The sequence below is a fragment of the Drosophila simulans genome, chromosome X (genome assembly GCF_016746395.2).
Source record: "Drosophila simulans strain w501 chromosome X, Prin_Dsim_3.1, whole genome shotgun sequence".
Lineage (NCBI taxonomy): Eukaryota > Metazoa > Arthropoda > Insecta > Diptera > Drosophilidae > Drosophila > Drosophila simulans.
The window spans coordinates 7,497,759-7,517,830 of record NC_052525.2 but is presented as its reverse complement, the minus strand read 5'-3'; the positions used below and the strand labels follow the sequence as shown (position 1 = coordinate 7,517,830).

At 47.4% G+C, this 20,072-nt stretch overlaps 3 protein-coding genes across 6 annotated transcripts; 2 read left to right on the top strand and 1 right to left on the bottom strand.

The window, feature by feature from the left end:
• Positions 1–2: 2 nt before the first annotated feature.
• On the top strand, positions 3–1,972 carry LOC6725403 (DM7 family protein GD16138). The gene is made up of 2 exons (XM_002106383.4): positions 3–144; positions 252–1,972. The coding sequence occupies exons 1-2, from the start codon at positions 120–122 to the stop codon at positions 1,955–1,957; spliced, it is 1,731 nt and encodes a 576-aa protein (XP_002106419.1). The 5' UTR covers positions 3–119; the 3' UTR covers positions 1,958–1,972.
• A 40-nt stretch (positions 1,973–2,012) lies between these two features.
• LOC6725402 (E3 ubiquitin-protein ligase Ubr3) lies at positions 2,013–20,064 on the bottom strand. 3 transcript variants are annotated; one of them, XM_016173590.3, is made up of 12 exons: positions 19,222–20,064; positions 18,328–19,162; positions 15,521–16,257; positions 15,223–15,451; positions 14,751–15,163; positions 14,526–14,684; positions 5,602–8,484; positions 5,124–5,547; positions 4,264–5,030; positions 4,060–4,191; positions 3,849–3,988; positions 2,013–3,784 (listed from the first exon to the last, which is right to left on the bottom strand). In XM_016173590.3, exons 2-12 carry the CDS (start codon positions 18,968–18,970, stop codon positions 3,667–3,669), a joined length of 6,645 nt encoding a protein of 2,214 aa, XP_016038471.1. In that variant the 5' UTR covers positions 18,971–19,162; positions 19,222–20,064; the 3' UTR covers positions 2,013–3,666. The 3 variants fall into 3 exon arrangements, with proteins under 3 accessions (XP_016038471.1, XP_016038469.1, XP_016038470.1); XM_016173588.3 differs by having other exon boundaries at positions 18,328–20,064; XM_016173589.3 differs by having other exon boundaries at positions 5,124–5,544; positions 18,328–20,064.
• On the top strand, positions 8,753–14,454 carry LOC6740015. 2 transcript variants are annotated; one of them, XM_016183928.3, is made up of 5 exons: positions 8,753–9,527; positions 9,702–10,025; positions 12,699–13,417; positions 13,482–13,868; positions 13,930–14,454. In XM_016183928.3, the coding sequence occupies exons 1-5, from the start codon at positions 9,258–9,260 to the stop codon at positions 14,222–14,224; spliced, it is 1,995 nt and encodes a 664-aa protein (XP_016038473.1). In that variant the 5' UTR covers positions 8,753–9,257; the 3' UTR covers positions 14,225–14,454. The 2 variants fall into 2 exon arrangements, with proteins under 2 accessions (XP_016038473.1, XP_002076900.1); XM_002076864.4 differs by lacking the exons at positions 8,753–9,527; positions 9,702–10,025 and adding exons at positions 11,204–12,021; positions 12,091–12,255.
• Positions 20,065–20,072: the final 8 nt, after the last annotated feature.

The following is a 20,072-nucleotide window of genomic DNA, read 5'->3' as shown; positions in this document are numbered from 1 at the left end:
GACCTTATTAAAAAAAAAAAAGCCTGAATTGTGAACTTTGTAAAAATTTGTGAACTTTTAATTTGATAATTTGTTAATACAACTGCTTCTTAGTGTTGTGACCAATAAGGAAAATCAAAATGTCTAAGCGCGCAAAAAAGCGAGGTAAGAACACAATGTTTTACGCTTTTCTTCGGGCATTTGACAATCTTAACTGTCAAATTGAAAAAAAAGAAATTAATAAGTTTTTAATGCCTCAATTGACATTGCAGACAAGTCGACGGTCGAAATACTGCAAGTGTATTCCGCTAGTCGCGATGAGGAGCAGATGACAGACTTGAAGAAGACAGATTACTTGCCCTATCTGTTCAACCTGGTCATGCCGAAACAGTTCTACAAGAGCCCCAACCGAATTGTGATGGCCCGTCTGTATCCCGATGTCCAAAAGCACGATGAGCAGGCAGCCGAATACTTCGAGGGCTTCCAGACGCCCTGCTTCGATTTGCCGACTAAACTGTTCCCGGAAAAGACTCCGATAGACAAGATCGTCTTTATGCCCAAGGTGATGTTGCCCATGGGCTTCGAAGCCGGCGGGGTGTTTGGCCCGGGTGTCCTTCCACGTCGTTGCTATCCCGTTGATCTGATTAGCCCGGATCATAAGGGCCCAATGCCGCCGCTGTTCGTCGGTCTGCGCGGCATGAAGGTCAGCCTGTCGTCGATGATCAATACTTTCCTGAACATGTACGACAGCCCCGATGGCAAGGAGCCACATTTGTATGAGATGCATGCCACCAATCATCATTACGAAAATGATCTGGCCCCGGAGGAGCTAATGCTTCGCCCGGACTTCACCTTATCGGTGGCCTACACCTTGCCGGCATCAATGTGTCTACCGTCGCCGTACCCATATCCTAGTGTCCCGGAGCAGGACAACATATACACCCCGGATCTGTCCAAAGTCCTGATGCTTATGCCGCACCAGTTCAACATTACGGTGGCCATTCTGTCCACCGTAAACAATCCGCATGATCCATCTGTGGCGTTCGCCACCATGGGCGATGACGAGGAGTGCCCCAAATTCGAGCTGCCCAACGATGTCTTCCCCATCTGTGAGGGCGTCAATCGTCCAATCTTTCTGCCCAAGCGTTTCATGCCAAAGGGATTCGATGCCTGCTGCGTCTTCAAGCCGGGAAGTCTTTCGGAGCTATGGTACATTAAGCGCATAGGTCGATTCGGCACTCCACAAGAGCAATACAACTGTTCCATTACACCACCTCTGTTCGTGGGCAAATACACCCGCAACGCTGCGAGCATCAATATGCTAGAGGAAATCAGCGTGCATTTCGACCAGAAAGCCCGCGAATGTGCCAAGTCCCTTGCACGTTTAAGGCTTGATGCTCTCCGGCTTAATAGCCGCAATGGCAGCACCAAGGGCTTCTTGGTAATGGAATCGGACAAACCGACGACTCCAGCGGGTGCTTACAGTGTGGAAAGCTACGAAGAGGCCTCTGAAGATGGATGCGTTGCGAAGGTGACCCAGGAATGTGCCACTGAAAGCACAGATACTCGAGATGATGGAATCAATACGGCAGACTATCAGTCGCAGTTTCCCGAACTGGAACCGGATTCGGAACCGGAACCCGAACCCGAACCCCAGACGGAGGATGAAGGCGAAGATGAGGGTGATAAGAAATGCCTTTCGTGCTTTAAGGTTGATAGCGACATTGATCTTATTTCCCATGCCATTGCCGAAATGGGAGTCGCCGAATTGAGTATGCTGGGCGAGGTGGACCCAGTGCCCGGGGTCGATACCAAACTCGCCTTGGACCAGCTGCACGAGGTCTTCGAGACTCGCGACGAGATCCGCTCCAACATCGACGACTTGATGCGGGATCACGTTTGCAGGATGGAGCGTGACATCATGCTGGCACTGCGTCAGCCAATCCGCAAGTGCTCCGCATGCGCAAAGCACTCCTAGATGCATCTTTCAAATGCTTGTATTTTGATTACATATATATATATAGATATGTACATAATTTTGTAATGTTTTTTTTTATTATTTTATTAAGGGTTTTCGGTTTGTCACTCAGAATGCACGTTTACATTATTATTTTTTGGGTGTACTAGAGTACTAGTGGCTGTGTGTGTATTGTGTGTGTAGTGTGTGTTGTGTGTAATGCTGTGTTGTGCCATTTAATCTCTTAAATCATGTGTTTTTTGTTGTTTTTTGTTGTTGTTTGTTTTGCAGAATTGAATTTAGTTAGTCTAGGAGGCCAACCAAAACATCTAGATTTGTATAACTAGTAAAAAAAAAAGATAAACTGTGATATATTAATATTTAATTATACAAGATGCAGCTTCGTTTTCAGTGTATTTACAATTCGTAGCAATTCTTCCATGTCTTTTTGTTTAACGCACATGCAATTTTTCTATAACTTGATGGAAATTTATACCAATTACTAGACAACCAGGTTTTTTGCCGAAGACGCTACTTCAGCAATTTTGAATTTGCTTGAAAAAACCTATTATATATATGTATGTATATACTTCTAGATATTGAAATATTAGCTAGTCTTTGCAGTGGCTCAATTTGATCGTTCAAAATAAACATTTGGATGCGCTCAACTTTCGGGCTGAAACAATATCGAAGTTCCCTTGGAGCGCCGCCTAAATAACACACAATTTGTAAAAACTAATAACAAATTCACATCCGATCCTAGTGTTTCCAATTCAGATTGATTATCCTTCCTTCTTTCAATCAACTTTTTTCTTATGCTTCTTAATTACATAATATTTATGTATAATGGGGTATGCAAACTAGTTTCTATGCATTTCACAATTCGCTTTTCGTTTATTGTTTTTTTTTTTTTAAATCGTTTTTGTTTATGTTGCATTAACTGTAGTGTATATTATATTTGTATATATTAACTATATAATCTTTTTTTTCATTTTTTACATGCACAAACTCATGAGTCCAATGTAGGCAATTTTTATATTGTGTATCGTGTTATTTGTTGCTCGTAATTTGTTATTTGCCTTCTTGCCTTTGTTTCCCTAAAAAAAAAATCTATAAAGTTAAGGACTTAAGACTTAGTTTAGGTAGAACGCAACTGGAGACCCGCGCGATGCACCATCTCCGTTTTATCCAGGCCGTTTTCGCGTCGTCTTTGCCCAGCAAATGGGTGGGTATAATATTTGTAATTTATAATTGGTTGTTAAATATTCTTGTCGATCGCCAGATTATGCGATCTTCTGTATAAGTTGTATTATGCGTTTCTCAGTTAAACAGTTGACAACAAACAATAGTATAGCTGTCGGTATTCCGTATCGTTTTGCATCCATATTTATAAGTATTGTTTATGTAAAAAAATGTGTAATATCAATTAATTGCAAATTGCCTACATTGCTTCTAGGTGCGTTGGAGCATGTGGTGGGGGATGGGGGTCGAAAGCCGTAAACAAAATGCAGATGCGTAAACGGATACGAAAAGCCGACACCACGTTGAAACTAGCTTTAAGTCAGGTGGTTGGATTAGTGATTCAGCGGATTTCGGGGACGGGTGGTTGAGTGGTTGAGTGGCTGGGTGGATGGGAGGTTGTGTGGTTGACTGGTTCGACTAGGCGTGGATGGGGCATCTCAGATCTGGCCAACCAACTCCTGGATGCTGCGCAGAAGATCTTCCATATTTCACAAGAGATCCCGGTGAAACACCCAGGTGTGTTTTGTATGAGCAAACTTATGGGACAGCCACTGCGACTCCAGGAGATTGAAGCGGTCTTTGCTCAGATACAAAGGTTTGCCGCGCCTGCAAAATAGTTTAAAAATATATTAAAATCGTAACTTATTATATTAGGACTCTGATTACTCACTTGAGATCGCGATCCTCCTCGTCGAAGTCGTCCAGATAGAGTGAGCCCCAAAGACAGGCGCGTCGTCCACGAATAACTATGATGTACGTGGAGGTGACCACCAAAAAGATGCCTATGCCTCCGCCACAGGATAGCGTATGCTGATTAGGTGATGAACCAAAGGGATTAGCATTACTTTAATCAACATCGAGTGCATTTTAAGACTACTCACCCGAACAGCCTCGCAGCAGTCATTCTCCGCGCAGCAGTTCTGCTTGAGGCATACGATCGTCCCGCACAGCAGGCAGATGGAGCTCTCCTTGGGCACTTTATAGCAATTGAGGCACGGCCGCTCATGATAGTACTGTGAGGAAAAACAAAAAGCTCTTATTATTATTACCTATCCAAAATCCACATAGTAAATAACAACTCTCACCGTGAACAAGCGTTCGTACTCGCGCGGCAATTCAAGAAGTCGCGGCTGCTGCCACAACGAATGCTGATTGATGAGCACCAATTCTCTGACCGTATCAGCCGGCGGACGCACCTCCATCAACTGCTGGCACCAGAACAGCGGCAGCGTTGTCTCAGTGCCGGGAATAAAGCATAGCCCCTTGCTAGCATTAAAGCAATCCCAGTCCATAGAATCTGTGACGAGCTCCAAATAGTAAACAAGGCGCACAAACTCTAGTCCCGGTGCCGAGATCTCCGGCATCTCGTGGCGATAGAGATGCTGGCGCAGCAGAGCAGCCACTCGCAAAAACGGCAAACATAGCGCCTGCAGCTGTAATTCCATGGACTTAAGGTTAACCTCGATCGCCGTGGCTGAGAAGACTCCAGGGTTTGTGGACGTTGTGGAGGAGGAACCAGCCGCCGCCGCTGCCGCCGAGCTGCTTGTACTGGGTATGCAGTCGCGTCGCAGGTGAGATAGGTCACTTGTCTGGCTCAGCACCAGGGCCATGGCCTTTCCCAGCTGCGAGGAGCTCTGCTGCTGTTGTCCAGCTCGGCGACGGTTGTTCGTGGTCCCGGCAGCAGACTCCTGCTGTTGGAATTCCGCAGCAGAGTTGACACTGTCAGCGCTTGTGCTGCCGTACACTTTGACAATGTGATCGCACTCCAAATCGGTGAGAGTAACGCACAGCTGAACCACAATTTGATAGTACAGCAGATTGTACATGACTTTCACCATGCAAGTAAAGTAATCTAAATGGGATAAAAAAGAATCATTGGTATTTAAAAGTTCCATATAATAGTAATATATATATATACATATATACATTATGCACAACTACTCACCCTGGTCAAGTTGCAGTGGCGCCAGCAGGATAAACTTGAGCAGCAGAGCAATGGGATCCGCTAAGATGCTGGGAATCAACTCGAGGCAGTGCGGCGGCAACGGTTCCGTAGCGGTAACGGGCAGGCCAGCTAACGAGGCCCAACTGCTCCACAGCGGCCATTCGACCAAGACACGCACATGTACCGATAGCACGTGCAGTAGCGGTACGATGCATTCCCGCTTTGGCTTGTATCGCGTGGCATTCGCTGTGCATAGTGATCCGCCCCGCTGGATGATCTCCGCCTCCAGGTTTGTACGCGCAATCGAGGTAACGAAGATGAACAGCTTGCGGAACGTTATCGAGGAGCATTTAGCCTTGCGCTGGGCAATGTTTGTCATCACCTCCATGACATGGCCCATGGCCTCTGTCAGTTTTGTGGGCTGCTGAAAAGTAAAAGGGTATATAAATGGTTTAAGCTTAATAATCATTATGCCTACCGGTATCGTTTCGTTCTCTTTAATCAGATCTGTTAGATCGGCGACCAGACGTTCGAATGGCTGATTACCAGAGCGGACCAGATGCGTGGGTCTGTCCAGTTGCGGACTCAGCGGCAGCACCGAGTTTGAGAGCTGTCGGCACACGGGACAGTAGAACTCGCCTCGATCCTGAACTGGCTGACGTTGGGTGGTGTACAGCGTCTTAAGGTATGCCTCTAGGCAACTGAGATGCACGTGGTGGCCACACGACTGCACATGTACACCGTTGTCGTAGGCCATATTGTTGGACAGATACCAGGACTCATCGCCGAACTTCAGACTGAGCAGTTCCGTACGCCTGTTGAATTCAGCCGCCAGTCGAGTGGTGTGCGCCAGTCGGGACTCATCCTCCGCGTTTAGCGGCAGCGGCAGTCGTTCGGCGATGCGCCGCCGATGACCAACAATGCCACTGGACTCGACCAGAACGACCAAGCCTATAGGATTCGATTCTGTACTGGGCGTAGTGCAATTGCAGATTATGCAGTCGTACTCTTTCTCGCGCGGCTGCTCCTCGTACAACTCCTCATCGTCCTCGTCCTCCGGTCCGTAGCCCATGCCACTGGATGACGCTGCAGCGGATTGCATGAAGAGCTTCTGCTTGTTGGCAAAGTCTTGCATCATCTTCTGCTGGCGCTCACGTGCCTTTTTCCGGCGCTCCTCCTTCTCCTTGGTCTCGCGTGCTTTCGCCTCCGCTTGTTTTTCACGCTGATTCGGCCAGAGTCTCGCACGGATGTCGTCGATGCTCACGGCGCACTGCTCATCCTGCTTGGCGATTTTTCGCAGCAGATTACCAATAAAGAATGGTCCGTCGCCGATGCGCGAGGAGGATACATGGATGTTCTTGTAGTTGCGCTTGCTGCGTCCTCTCTCAGCCAGGGCAGTGCTCTCCGCTGCTGCCATGGAGGTGCTGGCTTCGTTACAGTCCACATCCATGCTCGAATCGTCGCCAGATGATTGATCTTCGCCGTCGCTCAACGAGAAGCTATCTAGTGTGCCTGAGAGCTGAGAATGGAGCTTTAGTAGCAGCGACAAAATGCTTTCGTCCAAATGCAGCTCATCCTTATTGCTGCCACCGATGGCAATGTCCACGGATCGCTTACGTGCTCCACCCGTTTCGTAGTTCATTCTACGTCCAGTGCCGCTACCACTTACGCCGGATGTAAAACTTCCGCCGGCGCCCAGGGCATTTGATGGTACAATATCCATATTACCGCTACTGGGTACGGCTACAGGCTGAACCCGCTGGAAAGGCAGGAGCATACCGCTGCCTGTGGGTGTGGTAGGCGAGAACATCTCATTGGAAGCCCCTGCTGGTGGTGTGGCCGATGCATTGGCGCCACCTCCAGCTCCACCTGCAATTGCGCCCATATTATTCGTTTCGGCTAGCAGAAGATCTCTCCGAATGGCCACCTCCATGCCACTCTCCGGCAAAGTGATCTGCTGCAGGGGAAAGTGGAAATCGAGAGCAGCCGGTGGACTCATATCCATGGCATGATTGCCTTCTCGCAGTAGATCATCTTCGTTGCTATCCTGCCGGATAACCACTCCGGTTTCGGCAACCACTGAAAGATCTGGTGGTAGGGCGACCTCCATGCCGGGCACTCTCATCGGGACCAGCGCCTGGGAGACATTCCTTCTGCTATGAGCTCCCATTCCCAGTCCAGCTCCACCCGTTGCCTCATCTCCTTCGGGGTCCCCATGACCAATCATGCGCATCGTTTGCTCTGGATCCGCTACAACATCAAAGTCCAGATCTGAGTAAAATGGGTTCGACCGATAGCTGGAGGTGATCACTTGCGGGTCGCGTGACTTCAGCGACACTTTCTTGACCACGTGGCGCAGATTGCAGCTAAGGTTGTCCGTGGGATAGCAGTGGAAGAGCTTGGGCGGCTCATGCCGCCCCGAGCCGTAGCCATGATAGCCCGGCCCGCTAGATGACTCCACCACAGCAGCCAGCGCAGGAGGGGCCCGATCTCCAGTTCCACTGCCAACATCATCACTTGTTTCCACAGCAATCTCTAAGAGGAACACAGCGAGAGCCAGCAGATGCTCAGAAACATCACGTGTGTGAACTGCACGGAACAATATCGACAGGATGGTGGAGTGAAAGATGCGAGAGTTCAGAATCTTGCAGGGATCACTGAAGGAGCTCGTTGCGGGCAGAGCATGGGGCAATCGGAAAGGTGGCCATAGGTTACCACTTGCCGGCATCTTATCCTTGCTCTTCACATAGTTTGTAAAGCGGTCCAGCGATGATTGAAAGTCTCGACGATGAACTGCTCGCAAAAGGACGTGCAGCGGATCGTAGTGCTTCTCCCACACCTCATCGATGGGCGTGAAGAGACCCTGTTCCAGGTTCTCGCTCCCACTCGACGGAGCCTTGTAAACCGATAGCTTCTTCAGGAAGGTCTCAAAGTTTTTGGTATGCACATTGCCCGACCGCTCCGGCATTAGTTCAAGGAGCTGCGAGTGCGTCTTGTTCTCGGTAGCCAACAAGGCACTGATCTCAATGATGCATTGGGTGGCCTCATCGTTTCCCAGATTAGTGCGACTCGTCACCAGGGTGGCCAAAAAGGTTAGGAATCCCTCCAGCATCGAGGATTGCTCCGCCTTTTGGGGCTGCTTCAAGGGAGCCGTCTCCAGCCATTGACCTACGTCGAACAGCTCGATGGTGTTCTGCAGGAAGAAGTACTGCGGCAGGTTGGTGGCACAGATCTGCAGGAAGAACAGGTCCATGTCGGCCATCGAGTTGCAGAAGTTCGCCTGGATATAGGTCATCGCTTGTCCCTTGATTTGGAGACCATTGCGCACCCATTTCCCGGCCAGGATTTCGTAGAAGAAACTCTAAAAAAGAAGTAAAAGTAAATAAGCATTTAAATTAATTTAAATTTAATTTTATATACAAATTCCTTCTATTCTCTTAAAAATAAAAAATTATTTAACGCACATAATCTTTATTTCATCTGAAATAAATAATAAAAAAAATAAATAAAGTAACAGTGCACCAGCGAGTGCGATAGTCATGAAACATCGATGACTTGGGAGCAGACAAAGTTATCGAAACTAGCTGTGACCTATGCTGCCTATCTCCCCCCTCCCTTTCAGAAACAACCAAAAAAGAACGGTGCAAAACAAAGAAACAGAGCCAGTCTCTCCACACATTTGTGTGTGTGTGTGTGTGTGTGTGTGAGAGAGGCAGGGTGTCTGCAGGCGGCGGAAAAAGAAAGAAAGAAGAAAAAGAGACAAGTGAAACCCACATCTGTATGATTTTTTTAATCAATCTCCGAGCGGCGAGAGCAGCACAGCAGATTAATCTGCCAACGTCGTCGAAACTCGACGCTCGAGCTCGAGACAAAACTCGACTCTCTGTTTTTGTGACTATCCCATTTGCGTTTTGATTTTCAGCGGGCGCAGTTGCGTGCGCTTCTGTCTGTCTGTCCGTGTGTGTGCGTTTGTTTGTTGGTTTGTGCAAGCATTTAATCATAATATTTAAAAGACACCCCACCATTGTCAGCACAACATCCCCAACGATCGTCGGATTTCGCGCTGCAATAAATAAATAAACATTCATATACAAAACGAAACCCAAATAGCAGAAACGCACAGCCGGCTGCAGAATGGGATTAATGAATTGGGTACTTCCCCTCCTTCTGGCCACGTTGGTCGCCCTGCAACAGCCTACACAAACGGACGCTCTGATCGAGGATGTCCTGGACATCATACATGTGGTCAAGGAGGTCACCTCCGGCGTCCTCAAGGCCTGGGACATTGTACAATCCTCCCCTTTGGCGGCCAACATTGATTTCCCACTGATGCGGGAGAAACAGAAGAAGGTGTTGCAGCGCCTCAAAGAAGTCAGCAAGCAAATAGACAATACCGAAGATCAGGTGAGTCAGCTGCGGGAGTGCTAAGAGACCGCTCTTTAGCTCTTCTTTTGCGTACCCTTGCAGTGGGCATTGCCAATTTGGTGAGCTGTTTGCACCATAGTTATTGGATCTGCTGCAAGGGTATAACAACCATGGCAACTGTATACTTAACCCACACAAAAAAACCCACTTCAGCATGCTCAATATGTTGCCTTGGCCATCGAATCGGTGACTAGCTTCATGCACAACAACGCTCCAATTATGGCCAAGATGAACGATATCTCGGACACGATCAATAGGATCTCATCGCGCTATCAGCAGATGCAGAAGTACGAGGCTTACAAGGACAAGTTGGAGATGTCCACGCTGATAACGTTTGCCGAGTGGACAGTGTCGCCGAATGCACATTCGGTGCACCATCTGATGGATCGCCTGAATATCATTCTACTCGGCAACGAAGATAGATCTTCCAACTCAACGTCCACCAATCTACTCCAACAGCTGGCCACTGCCTATGAGGTAATATAGTTTAACTTTTATGTGATCTACTCTGATTTCAGGCGAAAATTTTGGGATCATCGAACTTATAGAGCATTTTCAGCTTGAGTCATTTTGAAAGACATTTTATCAACCGCTCTATCTACTGGGATAACTGTAAAAGAAGCTACATTTTTAAGCCAAAAAACGTATTAACTCAGAAGACAGTTAGAAAAAAGGAAAAGTGTAAACAACTGTTTTCTTTATTTACATTACATTATAGGGTGCTTCGAGCTGAAGCATGCTTGACTGTAAAAATACGGATTGTGATTGGGGTGTCAATTTGTGAATTGCTTCCTGCATGCCTGTTAACCGGATGATTCACGAATGATGCTCGCCCGGGATATGATATAGGTCTAGACACGAGGTTTTAAGCATTGTAAACTCGACTTTCCGGTTGACGCGTCACTTAAGTCGTTTTTTTTTTAAATTTTTTTTGGCAAAAGAAAGTCTTGCAGTGTATTAGTCACCGTTTCTTTTGTCGCCAAATAACGGTTAAGGCCTCCGCACGCACTCTCTCTCTGTGACATGGAAGGCGCACAAGTGCTCCCATTTCGTGCGGGTGTGTGCGTGTATGCGTCTTCTATTTGTGTGAGGTCAAAGGTCTTGTGTCAACAAAAGACTGCGAAACAAGTTAAACAAAACAAAAAATACACAAATAAACGCCAGAGGGCAATGCAGCAGTTTTGCCCCCATGCTGCGAAAGAGAGCGGAGAGCGCATCTCTTTGTTAGTGCATTGCGTCACGAGAAACCGGAAAGAGAGAAAGGAGAGTGCTAACAATGCACTCACTCAGCTGTTTGCCATACCAATTAGAAGTCGGCAAAAACAATAACAATGCGGGCACAACTTTCCAGTTATCGATTGCTAGGTTTGCAAGTGCCAATATGATCACCAGTCGATTGAATAATTAAGCTAAGTAGGGTATTATTGCTGTGTGTGAAACCGAAGAATCAAACGAAATTTGCTCAATTCCTGATTGCTGCTCACAAACACGAGTGTTTTGTGTGTGTGTGTGTGTGTGTGTGTGTGTGTGTGTGTTTACGCTTCTCATATCGTCTGGTTGTTAAAAGACCAACAACAATGCATGAAAAAAGAGCTTCAGTCAGCAATTTTTTTTTGTATTGTATTTTCAACGAGCACACACCAACACGCACACATACACAAACAAACAATCGCTGAGCGTGGAGCGCTTTAAAACAGAAACTGAAAAATTACAGTAGCCGAACAGCACTCAGAATAACAACACCCAGCTGAAATTATATGGCAAGAGGCGAGCGCGAATTAAAGTAAATCGCAAATAATAAAGAATCGTGAAATCTCAGAGGACGGGCATCCTAAAACGAGGCTCGGAGTCTTTGTTTCCAGTTGAAGGAAGTTGAAGTTGTGGAAAGCAAGCAGTGCACCCTGCTGTTGCTCTTCTTCTTGCCTTGCCCTTCCACCAGCAGCAAAGAAGTAAAACCTCAAAGTCGAAGAAGAAGAAATAGAAAAAGCAGAGCACCCAAGGCTAGACAAATTGGAATCATACAGGGATAAAGGGGGACAGGGAAATCCCCGTACTTTATATTCGCCAGCCTGATACATATCTTATCGTGAGAGTAAATATGGCGTCGCCCATCGGAGCATTAGCTGCTGTTGTTGCTGTTCTTGTTACACTTGTGATTTGTGGAAATACAAAATCGGCGTCGTTCGAGGGATGGATGCACCCAAGCACCCCACAAATCGAAGTGGACGCCCTGCGCACCGAGTATATCGCCCTGGAACGAGCTCTGTGGAACTATCTGGCCAAAACGGCCAATAGTCAGAACAATAAGGAAACCCAGATAAGGAAAGTATACGATTCGCATCGGGATTTCGATGCGAAACCCCAAATGAGACGCACCTTCGAGGAGCATCGCTACGAGATCCTCAATCACTATGAATGGTCGCTGCTGGAAAGGGATCTCATTTATATCAGCAAGCTTTACGATGCCTACAAGGTATTTCGACTCTTATAAGGACTGTTTTTTAGATGGATCATAACATATTACTCCTCATTATCCGAATAGGACACCTTTGTAAAGCAGAACAACAGCGTTGAACTGGATGAACTGGCCGTTTTAAATCTAGCCGGAGCAATCCTGCGCAACGATAACACCGCATCAATGCCACGAATCCTGCAGGAAATCGAGCGAGTGATGGTTTCTCAGACCCTCTACTACCGAGCGATGATAGTTAGTTAACCCACGAAACAGATTCGACGACCACTCAGATATATGAAAATCATATGCACAAAAGCAAAACAAGAAATCCCTTGTTCTTTGTTGAAAGCGATATCTCGCACTATCTGATCACATTTTAAAGTAGTAGTTTTCAAATTAAATACTCGTAAACTCATTAGATTCCCGTGGAAACGTTCACAAAATATCCCAATATGCAATAGCTTATCTTACACCCCCACGCGATCTATAATTACCGTGCTATAATAATAATAATAATACTGGTATGGCAGAGATTTTAACAGCCAGATGTGATGGCTAATTAGAGCTAAAAACAAGAGTAACACTCTACGTGTACCTGGTAAAGAATGCCAGACGGTTGAATAGAAGGAAAAACTGCTGAATATCGATCATATTAATGAATTTCCCAATAATATGAACAAATTTCTTGCTTACAGGTGTCTAGCAATCAAATTTGCAATACCATGCAATCGGCCCAGCAGTTTATTTATTCACTATATGCGGATATAGCCCTGACCGAACTGAAAGCCTACACCATGATGGAGTTCTCGTGGATGATGTTGCGGGTCTACGGGAAGGGCAACTACACTCAGGAGGCGGAACTCATGCGTTCCGACTATGAGAAGAGGACAGAACGCACACTGAAAATGCTCAAGGATGTGATGCTACGAGCTGATCGTATCGTTTACCGCTGTGATCCGACGAAACATGTACAGGGAGTCACCTATGACGAGGTCACACGCCTCCTTCAAGGCTACATTGAAAACGAGGTAGACTTGAATAACGAGGAAACCTGCCGAGAGACGTGTGGCTTTTATCAGTCCACCCGTAGCGAAGGCTGCTTTAAGGATCTCTATTGTTCCCGTCAACCGAAATGTACGGGTCGCCTGTACAACTGCCAGTTCGTAGACTCCGACATGTGGGTGTGCCCGTCGCCACAGAATAGCACGCGGCGCTATGAGTTTATCGAGTACGAGAACGGACGCGTCCTTGGCCAGCGGGGTAAGTGCACCAGGGGCACCACCAAGGTGGACAGCTGGTGGCGTTACCTTCTCTGGCACTGCAGCTACTGCTTCTGCCTGTGCGACGAGGAGGGTCTAAAGTCGGATCGTTTCTTCAATCTGCGGGATACGATCGCCGATATCAAGCGCAACCGGTGAGTTCTAGTTGGAGCCGTTGATTTTAAAATATCAACAAAATAGTAACTAATTATATTTCAGAATCGTGACTGGTTTGCGTTTTGTAAAGCAAAATCGGATTTTCCATCTGCAAATCCAGGAGGGCGAACTTCTGCCGCGTGGCACTGTCAATCAAAGCACTCTGGAATGGAAACCCGTGGAGAAGTACAACGTCTTTGATCGTCATGTGAAGAATGGCGTTGACTATCATAAGTTGAGCTACGAGAAACGCACCATCGATCTGGACGATGTGGATACGGAGGACAATTCCTTTGTCGTTACCGGCGTGCGATTCCGTGTAGTGGGCACACATCTGAATTTGGAGGCCTATTACAGTGAGTTTGATTTCCTCACCGGCCAGCTCATCCAGCCGGAGTACAATAGCTATTGGAAGTCCAACGACAATACCGATGTCAGCGGCGCACGCAGGTAAGTGTGTGCTCTATTATTGGATAGCATAGAAGTAACTAACAACCAACCTTGCTTTCAGGGAAAAACTGCGTCTGAGCAACGCCGACGTGTCTACGCGGACAATCGCACCATCGTTACCTCTGTCGCGCCACAATCAGTTCATCGATTTCACTAACACAGGACTGGACAAGGATGCCGCCCAGAGCACAGTGCCGTTCATGGACATCCAGGACGTGGTCTCGAATCCACCAGTACCACTAGCCGGCATTGGCATCTACTACAAGGGCCGCAACGGTTACGGCGGCTTCCTGGGCCCCAAGATCATCACCTACGACTTCACGCCCCACGTTCAGGTGCCAAAGAATAGATTCTAAGGCGGAGAGAGTCGGATAAGCGGTGCTGTTTCCATCCCGCACATATGTCATAGCTTTTTTAGATGTACACTACCTATCAATACACACTTGCAATTACTGTCGCATAGTCTAAGTGAGATCCGAGGAGAACAAAACGCAAGAGATGCAGAATCAGGCAAGACAAGAATATAAAAGCAAATTATATTGAAATTTAGCCATAACAATAGAAATAAAAACGAATGAGAATCTGAGAGCCCAGAAAAGCGAGGACCTTCTTTCTATTTAAAGCGAAAATAACCAAAATAAAAGATTGAAGACTCACCTGGACGCGAAGTGGATGGATCATAAGCAGTGGCAGCAGATAGGGGCGCGAGGGCAGCACATCGTTCAGACTGATTCCCATTTTAGTAACCGCCTGGCAAACAAAGGCAGCCAGATATCGATGCAGGGGAAAATGGAACGAAGCCTGCATCATCTCCTCCTGCACGGATAAATATAAGGATTTTATTGAAACTGCGTTGAATTTAAACGGATTGAAAATACCAACCATCGATAGACGCGCCTCCATGAAGTAAATAGAGTCTAGCCACTCGTGCAGCGTCGTCACACAGTAGTTGATGATCTTCTTTGCCAGGTGGGCATGTGTGCCATCCTGCAGATGCGAGATAATCGACCACATGGGATAGGCACTGGCCTCAAGCTCGCAGGAGAACGCCGCATAGTAGCTATTTGGCTCGAATTCCACATGAGAAGCCGTCTCCCGCACATTGACATTCATGCCCTGTAGCATCTGGAGAAACTGGAACCACATGTCGATGAGATTGTCGTCCCGCAGAAAGACCAGGGCCACCGATTCGTGTGAAAGGACGTTGTTAAAGTCCGAGACTAGTGGCCAGTAGCAGTGGTCCTTCATCACCTGACGCGTGCAGTCGATGACGAAATGAAAATTCTTGTTGGGATCTGGACGACAAATCAGAATGTTCAAAGAGCTGCAGTCGGAAATATAAAATAACTCTCACCATGCAATGTATTCTGTATGAGTATCTTGGACATCATTAGCTTCAGACTGATAATCATAACGTGCAGGAGCGACAGTTCGTTGACCATCTTGAGGGCCAGACTTTCGTTGGAGAAGAGTTGGACGCTCATGTGGACCACCCGGTTGCTGAGCGTGTCCGGATCACGGGACATTTCCAACACGGACGGTATGCGGCTGTAGTGCATCACAAATGTGCGGGTGAGGTGTTCCTTTGGGGCAGAAAACGATTAAATATTGATAAAGATATGGAAAAATCATATAATCTCATCGAGACTAACCTTGTAATCCTGGTCAGGCAGCATGTTCAGCAGAAAGCAGACCAGGGTCTGTGGAAACTCGAACTTAAATGTCCAGAAGATGAACTCTTCGAGTAGCGTGGTGTGGACCAGTTTGTCGCCGAGCGCGGGCAGATCTCTGTACTCATCGGGTGGCTCTGGGTTTGGAAATCTGTTGACGGCATCCTCGTACTTCTCACGGTTCGCCTTCAAGAAGCGTCCATTTCGCGTGTCCTGGCACGGTGCTTCCATGAAGAAGGCATATACCTCCGGATTTATCAGCGTGCGCGTCATCACTTTGCGCATTATCTCGCCCATGTTGTTCAGATCGATCAGCATGTTGGCGAACTCCTCGCATGAGTATGACGTTATCGCCTGCACCTCCAGTGGGGTGTCGCTGTGCTCACGGAAGTGCTGCAGCAGGCGGAAGAGCAGCTTGGGCATTATGGCCTCGGCCACCGCCAACAGATTGTTTGGCACCGGATCGCGATTGACCCGGTTATTGATGCCATGATCACTGCAAAAACCCTCCGCCTTCATGACCGAGGTGTCACCACAATCGCAGGCACCGCCCGCCTGGGACAGGAACATATTGAAGTCGTGGTTCGTGTGGTTGCCCTTCTTGAAGCAGTCCCGGCATATGGACATGCAGGGCGATATGCCGCAGGTGCGGCACCTGTAGGCCACCACATGGGGCACCCATACCAGACCGCATTTGGCGTGGTTGTCATAGCTGCGCACTGCAAAATAAAATTTCAAAAATTAAAAACAATTCATTGAATATATGGGATTAGCAGAATAGAAGTCAGCTATAAAAAAGGTTTGGACACATAAGGAGCAAGGACATCGCCACATCAAACCAAGGAGCTAAAAATGTTGTCATGTTTAGCCAACAGACACATCCACAAGTACTTAAAAAGTTAAGAATTTGCTCTGTATTTAGCTGAGAGGCCCTGGCCAACTATCGATTTTCTTAAATATTATGGGTCATTGGAATGCGGTTATTACAGACAAAGGGCATCAAGAAATCAGTGCCATAATGTACACAGGCGGCACAAATTTATAGGTATGCGTAAGACAATCTTGTTGGTCAGTTAATCATGATATGTATATGTATATTTTTTCTAATTAGTAATAATAATATATAAATATATCTACGGTAATTCGAACTAAGAAGCTGTATCAGGTGTTTTTAATTAATTGAACTCGACGAATTCATATTCAAAATCATCGAAATAATCGGTCGATTGCAATGCATTGTTCCCGCCTCTGATCACGAAACGATTAAATATCGCTGGCGAAATTGAGCGATGAGGTGAAATTGTAAAACCAGTCGAGGCCAGCTGATTTGTTCTGACCGACCGCATTGCCTTGCTATTGCTATTGATTTGATTTGAGTTCCAAAAATAAAATGATGCACTCATTGCTTAGTTAATTTCTTGCTTCTGGTTGCGTGACTCTTTGATTTTTTGTCTTCGGACTGCGTTCTGGGGCGTATATACGTACATACGATTGTTTTATGTTTCGTAGTTTATACACATATGTATGTACATACGTATTCCGCTCGGACCTTGTTGGCTAAAAAGGTCAACGTTGTCGGCCGCCGCATGCGGAAGGAAATCGGATGGATTGGCCAATAACAACCACAGTGCAGCGGAAAGTTGATTGACAATGTTGTAAAATTGTAATAGCAATCGATCAACGGAAAGTTAGCAACTCTTTCTCGCTCTCACTATCTTGGCTCAGCAGTCTCTTTCTAACTGAGAACTTTTGGACAAGGTCCGAAAAGTGGGAAGGGGAGGTGACATGACATGGGAACGGAAAGAAGGTGCACTCTCTCACCCTCACCCACACACGCACGCACGCACACACATACACACACACACAACCCCACGCAGCCCAATAACATAACGGTCTTTCGGTCAATTGCCGTTGACAACTTACAGTGGGCCACATCACATCCGCCCCTCGCGTCCACTGTGCGTGTTTTTGTCAAATCAACATCAATGACGGTCAATCAACTTTTGCCGCACCAGTGCAATTTTGCAATTGTTCTTGCAACAGAGTAACAAACAAAAAGGTGGGAGAAATATGTATAACACAAAAAAATAAGAGGAGCACTTAGCGGTGACAAAAGGTGCCATCATATAAACAAGCACCATCTGCATTCGTGTGCGTGTGGTTTTGGGACGGATGCTGCGGAAACATTTATTACGCAAGGCGTACCGAAACAGCTGACACAAAGCCACAAGGTGCAAGCTGCATTCCACTGTGCGTGTGCGTCTCCGCCCGCCAGTTTGCACGAGTGTGTGTATGTGTGTGCGTGTGACAGAGCTGACAAGTGGGACAAGCAAGACAAGACTAGACGCGACAAACAACCATAAACGATAAAAGCAACTTTGGCGACATACGCAGCCTGGCACAAAAAGTAATAAGTAGTGATGAAAATTATGCACAAATACAGCATTGCAAATAGATGAGCAGTTGAGATTAAATTGGGCTAAAGTTGACTCCCCTAATCAGTGCATATGTGTGTGTAGTGAGTGTGCGAGAGAGTGCGCTTGATTGCTGTTGCCATGGTGGTGCACTCGCACTCTTCACGCTGCCTTGCACCTTGCTTTTATGCTCTCTTCCTCTCTACCTCTTCTTTGCGTGCCCTACAACCATTACATTTCACAGACACACACACACACATAACGCAGGTAACACACACATGCTCGGTCAGAGTTTCAGGGGCAACGGACTTGCGATCAGCTGTTTGGCGATAGAAAATGCAACAAACTTATCGATATGCACACATTGGGACGTACCAATTTTAACAAACTCCTGTGGCGTCCGTCCGCCGGCAATGAGCCATCGTATCCACTCGATGTTGTCCAGATTGTCGATGGGCGTCCCGGGATTAAATAGGGTGTCCATTATGGAGTCGAGATCGGGTGTGGGGCTGCCACGGCAGCATTCCGTGTTGATCAGGGCGGCCACCTCCTTGCGGCTGCGCAAACTGAACGAGGAGGCGCCAAAGAAGAAACTTGGCTTGGCGCCGGCATCGTCGGATAAGGAGCTCGCGGCTCCCGATTCCGCCGCTGTGCCGGAGCTTGTAGTGGTAGTGGCTCCTACCCTTGGCGGTGGCGGCGGTGGAGCAGCAGCGGCCGCCACACTGGAATCCCAATCGTGGAAGGGGGAATGCGAGTTATCGGTGGTTGTTGGGATTGCTCCAGCTGCGACCCCTCCGCCACCAACTGTGGATCCACCCGCGATGCGCACTGATGCGGGCGATGGTGCCGAGACTATGGGTGGCACGACGTACACCGATGACAGATCCACGTCGGATGACCCGTCTTCGTTCTCCAGCTCCTGATCCTCTTGCATGGGCGGATGGTGGGTCTGCTCCCGCACCACCTCCTCGTCGTCTATGCTTATGTCGGCATTGGACAGGTTGTCATCCTCGTCCATGGTGATGGGCGTTTATTTGGTGACGTCGCCGGTCCGCTGCTCCGTTCCTAGCACGCTGAAATTCTGAAATTCTTCCAAACTTGGCCGCTCTGCTGCTGCTGCTGCTGCTCTTTTTCTTCTTTCGGTTCGGCCTTTTCAAACAAGTTTTCTTTTCGTCTTTTTTCGGCTTCGGCTGCTGCTTCTTCTACCTTACTGCGTGATTTTTTCTTATGATTTTTGTTGTTGTTGTTTGGGTAGTGGCCGAATTTTACCTTTGTTTTTGTTTATGGCGAAGTTGCGTTCAATTGAAAATTTTGATCGAAACTCTTGTGTTGTCCCGGGGATAACAAATTAGAGTGGGGAAAAGGTTGGCAAATTGGATGAACGCTGAACGGAGAGCTGGAAACGAAAAATTTCACAACACCAAACACTTGACACTTAGATCCGTCGGTTCTTGGGTATGATTTTTGATGTTTAACTCTCGACGACGTCGCCCAACCAACCAACCGACCGACCGACCGACCTATTGTGTGCTGTGGCTTTCGGGGAGCTATTGGCTGTATCAGCTATATCCCCATTATCCGTTTCCGGATCGAGGAGTTCTCTGGCTGATGCCCTTTTCTCGGTATCGTATCGCACCGTACCGTACCGTTCCGTTCTGTGGCCGTGCCGTGCCGTTTTTCCCCGATATTTTGCTCACTTTTCACGCTGTTTCATCCGCGAGTCTTGCAGATATACGAATATGTGCGCACACATACTCGTCGCGGACACACAAACACGCACGGAGACGACACCACACAAACAGGCACGCACACGAACAAACATACACTGGCAAGTGTGGCCAAATATATTAGTCGTGCATTGAACTTGCCAATTACGCCGATTTTAGCATGTTAGTCGCAGATAGATGAACCGCTGGACCAGATAGTTTGTTTCTTTGGTGCATGGGCGGCCCTTTAGCCGCTGCCTTTGCGTTCGCGAATCCCTTTAATCCTGCCAATTTCGATTTGCTCTACGAATCCACACACGGTCTTCGTTGGCGTGTATATCAGGATATCGATAGGTCTTGAATTTCATCCAGTGTGACCGCTCTACACCTGCACATACCATTGGTGGTCCGCAC